This window comes from Mus pahari, chromosome 4 (assembly GCF_900095145.1).
Source record: "Mus pahari chromosome 4, PAHARI_EIJ_v1.1, whole genome shotgun sequence".
NCBI classification, from domain to species: domain Eukaryota; kingdom Metazoa; phylum Chordata; class Mammalia; order Rodentia; family Muridae; genus Mus; species Mus pahari.
The window spans coordinates 23,500,154-23,507,420 of record NC_034593.1 but is presented as its reverse complement, the minus strand read 5'-3'; the positions used below and the strand labels follow the sequence as shown (position 1 = coordinate 23,507,420).

At 44.6% G+C, this 7,267-nt stretch overlaps 1 protein-coding gene across 1 annotated transcript in view; it reads right to left on the bottom strand.

The window, feature by feature from the left end:
* Nucleotides 1-5,566, bottom strand: part of Slc2a2 (solute carrier family 2 member 2) — a 29,669-nt gene extending 24,103 nt beyond the window's left edge. Inside the window, exon 1 of the mRNA XM_021196507.2 lies at nt 5,472-5,566. Within this exon, the coding sequence (XP_021052166.1) occupies nt 5,472-5,486 (15 nt within the window). The 5' untranslated portion in view covers nt 5,487-5,566. The remainder of the gene's footprint in view (nt 1-5,471) is intronic.
* Nucleotides 5,567-7,267: the final 1,701 nt, after the last annotated feature.

Below are 7,267 nucleotides of genomic sequence, written 5' to 3'. Positions count from 1 at the left end.
TCTGCCTCTGCCTCTGCCTCTGCCTCTGGAGCTCTGGAGTTACAGGAGTGGGCCACTGTTTTTAAGTGGTAAATAAAATTGTAAACCTTACTGAATGAATAATCATATAACCCATTCATAGATTCTCTTGTTTATAGTGCTAGAAATCAGACCCCATGCCTTGTGCATGCTAGGGAAAAACTCTACCTCTGAACTGCAGCTTCAGCTATTCATGCTGTTAAAATGAATCAAGCAGGAATGTTATGTGACACATCCATAGTACGATTCCTTGACAAATAAATTGTAAGTGAATCTTTAGCAAAGAATCTGAAGCTAGAGAAGTGGCAGTAAAGGGAATTTTTAAAATATGTATATTATTAGGTATTTTATAGGGAAATGTTGTATGTGTCATCATAAAATTTAAAAATTTCAACCAAATTGCATAGGGTATAAATGAGTCACATCAGCATGGATTTTGTTTCCTTGATCCTTGAATTTTTGTTTGTTACAACGACTCTGCCTTTTTTCCTTATAGGACCTTTAGTTTTTGCCTGAGTTGTGAGATTTTACATCTCTGCACTTGGGCATAACGAATAAATAATTATCACAGACCTGGATTCTCTAGTAAACCTCCAGCTCAATATTACCATCAATGAAGTATCACAGGACATTCTTCGGGGGCCTAGAAGATCTTCTGTTCACTGACTCTGAATCAAAACTCCACTCTGGGGGCTTAGCCCATGAACAGCTCTTAGAACCCTTCCTGCCCCTCCCAAGCCCTTCTGTTAGCTCCGAAGTTCACTTGGGTTTGTGGAATCTGTAGGCCACACAGCTCCCTTCTGTTTCACTAGCTTTAGGTGGCTTTTTTGCACCCTGGTCCTATCAGAAACTTTGTTCCCTGAAAGGACTACAGAACAGGTGTTCATTTTCTCCTTCTCTGCCTCCCACTCTCCCCCACCTCCCCTTCCTCCTGCCCTCTGGCCCACCCTTCCTTTCTCTACCTCCTTCCCTTTCCTTCCTTCTCCTTTCCACACGCTAAAGACACATACCTGCACTCACATCACATATATTACATATTTATTACAAATAAAGAAATACGCGCATTTATACATAAGAATATCTTACGTACAGGAAAGAAATATTTAAAATATGCATACACATACATACTACATGGCAAATGATGTATGGGGTTATGCAAGGTTTTGAATGACTTTCTAAGCTGTCGTGAGACATCTAAAATCCAGAAAATAAAAGCTAGCATGGGATTCCATTTTCTGGGTGAGTGGTTTGTCCCTAAGTCATCTTTCCTTCAAGCTGTTTCTAAGGGTCAGGATTTCTTTTTGTTTACAGAAAGTAATTACCATCATCAGCAGGGACCAGATGCACTGGGCAGGTTCTAACATGTTCTCCTTCACCACAGTGCAGACTCTGATGTGAGGTGCAGCACAGACACAGCTCCAGAGCCCGAGGTTGAGGATGCATCCCGCACGCCTCGTTGCTCCTTTATATGGATTACTCACTTACTCCTGGCATTAATTTTCCACTGATGCTACAGAAATTCCTAACAATTCAGTGGCTTAAGCAATGCAACCCAATTTATCTTATAGCCCGTCAGTTAGAGGCCTGGTCTCAGTCCCTGCAGACTGAGTTAGCTGGCCGTTTCCTTTCTGGAAATTGGAGAAGAAAACTTTTAATTGGTCACAGACTTCACTGCCTGTGGTGGTAGGACTCTTAGTTGGCTGGCTGTAAAGCGAGGCCTCTCAGTTGCAGAGGCCAGCACGCTCCCTGGCTAAGGATGGTTGGTCTTCCTCCATCATCACAACCAACAACGGCTGCCATGTCCTTGGCACACTGCAGCCCTCAGGTTCGGACAAGTGTGTCACTTTCAGGAGTGTATGATGTTAGACTTAATGCCTCTGGATGAGCCTGGAACATACCATTCCATCTCAAGGTCCTTAGAGATCCTATACCTGCAAAGTCATTAGGTAGTGTGGCTGTCTATTGAAAAAAAAATTTGTTCATGACAGGGAAATTTTATGAAAACCACTAAGCACAAAAAAGTTCCAACTACACCCATTCACCCATTCTAATGGAGAAGTGCTCGACAGGAGCAGGTAGGCAGAGCTAAGAAAAGTACTGAGAGTTCAGAGGGGAGCTCACTCAGTGGAGGCCTTGGGTCTCTAAAGGCTTTGTCTATTCTGCTGTTTGTCAGTGCTTGAATAAGGGGGGAATGTGGAAATGGACAGAACTTATACAGAAGACAAGGTGGAAGAAAATCTTAAAGTCTTTTTTCTAAATTTCTTCATGGGCCATGAGATAACTAAGCTGGAAACATTTTTAAGAGTCAGTTTTTACTTGGGGCTTAATAAATTTTGGTCAGAGAAACTAGTTCCCATGTCCAACTTAAAATATACTGCAGATAGACACGGAAGGATAGACTAAGAAGAACCATAGGGAGAGGCTCAGGGCAATGGCTCAGCAGCTAAAGGCAAGTGCCACCAAAGTTGGTGACAACTTGTGTTCAATTCCTGGGAACAACATGGAGGAAAGAGAACTGACTCCTGGAAGTAGTCTTGTGTGCACATGTACACTGTGACAGGAACACATGGTCACTGGACACACATACACACCCACACCCACACACACACACACACCCCACACCTCATACTACAGTCGCTCACACACACATACACATATACACACCACACATATTCCACACTGCACATATCACACACAGACACATATTCACACAGACACATACCACTCAGTCAATTACACATAGACACATACCACACAGCAAACACGATACAGACATACATCACACATTCATACACAGACACACACCACATACATACCAAATACAGACATACACAAACACAGACACACACCACAGACATATACCACAACACAACAGACACATACACGACACACAAAGACACACTCTCATACAGATATACACCACACACCACACACATATACTACAATATAACACACACATACCAGACACAGACACATATTCTCACACAGATACACACCACACACTCACACAGACACATATCACATACTCTCACACAGACACCAACCACACATCATACAGACCACATACACATCCCACTTACACACCGACACACTCATACACACACATACACACACCACACACACAGAAAGAATAAAAATGTTAAATTAATTAAGTAAGTAGCTGAGCCTTTGAGAGAAAATGTGGCATTTATTTTGTGGCTTAGAAGTCATGTATCATCTGTTGGCATGGACAAGCAGTGGAGAAAGTCAGAAGACTGAGAAAGGGGTCCTAGATGGCCTCCAGTATCCTTATGCCCCAGTTCCTTTAGCTATGGAAGAGCAGTGACAGCGGGTGACCGGGGGGGGGGGGGTTAGAGGATGGGCATGCTGTGACTGTTGACTGGAGGCATCTTGTGCTGTTCTTTAAGTAAAGGGCACACAGTGAAGGTCTGTTAGTCATATGACTGTCATGTCATGACCTGGGCTTATCAACAACAATCTATCAACTTTGCATACATCACTAATAATATCCAGAACCACGTGCAAAGCCGGAGAGATGATCTGCACTCTGTGGCTGAGGAAGCCATGCTCAGGGAAGGTTATCCAGTCTGGGGCAGATATCTCAGTAGGGAACAGTTAAACAAACTCCCACTGCTAAATAGAAGAAAAGACTTTGCAGTGATGACTGATTGACTAGGAAAGCATATGATTTGCCTCCACGTGCTTCCAAAAGCCAGGCCAAAGGTGAGTCCACATCCAACTTTGAAAAAGGCCAGCTACATCTCATACTGTAGGGTTTTCAGTCGGAAGGGAATTTAAGCAGTAGCATGTGTATCTGGCACCTCCATTTTCCAACAGAAGAAATGGAGAACTTAGAGAGCACCCCTTGTCTGAACTTTCTGTGCATCAAGGACTAGTCTATGCTGACACTCTAACTCTCCTGACCACCACCCCCCAGCCCAAGCCCTTAAACTCCAGTGGATCCCCCAAACTGAATGAACCGTTCTTTATGGCAATCCCTACACTGGCTGTGTTCTCTTCTTAGTTCCTTAGCTCTTGAAGAAAGCTTTTCTTTAGTCTCTAAAGCACAGGAAAGTTACAGAGCCTGAACAGCCGCCCTGGAGTGGTGCTGTTAAGCACAGTCCCTTCCTCTTGACATCATCTAGATGTCAGGTCTGCGAGGGCTGCCTTTCCATAGCTGCTGAATCTGTACAGCATCCCTGTACTTACTAATTTCAGGTTCTTCGTTAGTGAATCATCATTACAGTTCTCCCTGCTATAGCTTTATCCTGAGCTATAGCATTCACAGAATCTCTATTTCATGGTCATTCTTTATGCATTGTACAAATACATAACTGACATTTAGACATTTGCCCTCTAAGCCTTCCTCATGTTGTCTTTTACTGATTCTGTGCTCCGAGGAGATCACTTTATTCACAGATCACTAAAAGAAAGCCCAGATCGCCCGTGTCCTACCCCAGGAGTCCTTATGTTAGCACAGTGTAGAAAACACAAAGGCCAATTGATCTAGTCCGAGTCCCAGCAGCACACACAGCATTAGAACCCACATCCGAGCCTGGCTGATTCCACAACACGTGGTGTCCCTCACAAAGGAGCACTCAGAACAGCCTCACCAGGTCAGTGTATGAGTATCTTAACAGGGGTGAAGATTTATCAACTTCTACACCATTGCCGTATGCAGGGGTCGGGGAGAACTTGTAAGCGCAGAAGAATGACACATTCTTTTGAAGGTTTTATTTGAAAACGGATTATATCTACAGAGACATTGAAATACCAGAGAAATGAAAACCCCATGGCCTTTACTTTGCTCCCCAGCGATTACCTAACACCCACCACATTGATTTCTTAACATGTATTGGTTTGGCTGAATCATTTTAAATTAAGCTGCAGATTATTTGTGTCACCTCATTCCTAATGACTTCAACTGGTACTCTCCTTAAGAACAAAGGCATCTCCCTGTCTGAATGCAATGCTGTCACAGCCATGAATACAACACAGGCTACTATGCTAGTATTAGCTAAGAGTCAGCCCAAAGTCATAGACCCCCAGATGGGGCTTCATCGGATCATTTCTTCTTCTTCCCATGATCCAAGGTCTCCTGCAACAGTCAGTTCTCAGTCCCTAATCTAGAACTGCCTTCCATTCTTGGGCATTTTTGAACATTCCAGATCCACTTTCATGATTAGAGTCCTTTAACTTTCCCCAGATCTTTGGAGTTGTAGGTACATTCCTTCAGTAGCAGGCTATTCAAAATAGCAAATATCCTGAAAAGTCCGATTACAGAATAAGAACATGGAATTTGCTTAGCAGCCAAAAGGATTAGTAATTGACCAAGCAAAGAGGTAGACTGGATCTGTGGTAACTGCATCCAGTGCCAGCGTATAAGTTCACTGCCTTGAACAGATTCCCGACCTCCTCAAAACCAAAGCCAAAGGACCCCAAGGTTGCTGTACCTTGTCTTCTGACATTGTGTGTGTGTGGAGTTGTCCTCTTAATCCAGGTCCTGTACTGAATGTGGATGAGTAGCTGACCAGCCAGAGTCCTCAGTTCTGCCTGGTTATACATTGTAGGAGGAGGAGGAGCAAGCAGAGGTTAATTCTGACCTTTTTAACAGAGGCTGAGTATTGATGGTAATCCAATCAATACACCCTTTACCTCGATGACTTGTGGCTTGAGCACAGTAGCAGGTCTCATAGGTGTAAGTTACAAACCAGAGACAGACCCATTTTCAGGCTGATGAGTGTGGCAGAAATGGGACAGGGACAGGTGAGAGGGGCAGCCTGTGGGGTCTTTTGTAGAAGCCGAGGCATGAGGTGGTGTGGGGACGACAAAGTCGGGAGGGTGGAGGGCGCAGAGCAGTTTGTTCTGCAGAAAATTAGTACTGTGGGCTCTGTGGCCACAGAGTGTGGCAGCATCGGTTATCTGTGTGAGGTATGGAGGGATCTGCACTGGGGTTTCTATTGTTTGATTTTTGACCTGCTAAAATAGGGAAGATAGCACATGCATTTCGTTTTGTTGAGGGGATTAAAGGAAATAACGTGATAAATGTTTGGCACAGAAGAAGTTCTCAGTAGGTAGTGGTGATGTGCTTTCTACTGTTATTATTAATTCAGTGTATTTCAAGATTATTGAGATTGCGGAGCCAGATGTGGTGGCACACATCTGTAATGCTCGCAAAGGGGTGGCTGGGACAAGAAGACTATGTGTTGGAGGCTCATTGGATCACATGAGAGTTGCAGGATAGCCTTGGCTACACATAGAGAGCCTGATTGGGAGAGGGGGTGTGCTTGGGTTTCCAATGAATTCTGCTTACATGTCTTAACCCTGTTTCTTTCTAGAAATCCCCTGTGGCATCTGATCCGAAAATACTGGGAGAGATAGCAAAGTTAGGGTAACTTCCCTGTGACTGCCAGCTGTTGCCACTGGCGTCCACAGAGTCCATCTGGACAGAGCCAGTTCACAGCAGAGGAAATGTAAGAACCAGTGGCCAAAGGACAGAAACATGAAGACTGGAAGTAAACTGGGTTTAATTAGCCTGACATTTTCCCACCTCTCATTCATTCATTCATTCATTCACTCATTCATTCTGTCTCTGTCTGTCTCTCTCTCTGTATATGTGTTGTATGCACCTGTGTGTGCACTCCTCTGTGTGGAGGCCAGGAGTCAGTGTTGAGAGTCTTCCTCTATAACCCTATTGTCCTGTCTATTTGTAACAGGACCTCAGAGACTCTGAAAGCTACACGTGTGGGCAAGCTGACAGGCTGGCGGATCCACTCCAGTGCAGGGATTATAGGCACTGCCAGGCCATGCCTAGATTTTTTTGTTTTGTTTTGTTTTTAATATGTGTTGGGGACTTGAACCAGGTCCTTTTGCTTACCCACTGAGCTCCCTCTTCAGCCCCTCATTTCTGTAAGGTGACAACACAGGAGGCAGACAACTCAGTTCAAAGCCCAAACTTCAGCAGAGCTCAGCATGGTTGTACTACTCTCTAACTTATCACCAATGAGACCCAGTCACCTCCTGCCAGGACTTTACACTGAAGTGGGGACACAGCGTGCAGTGTCTTAGAAGGCAGGCATGGAGAGGGCTGATAGCAGTGACATTAATCTTTATAGCGTTCCTTTCCGTGCCAAGACCTGCTCAGCCCTTCTCAGGGCTGGACCGGCTTACTCGGCACAGTGCTGGTGTGGTGGCGTTAGAGAGAGAGAGAGAGAGAGAGAGAGAGAGAGAGAGAGAGAGAGAGAGAGAG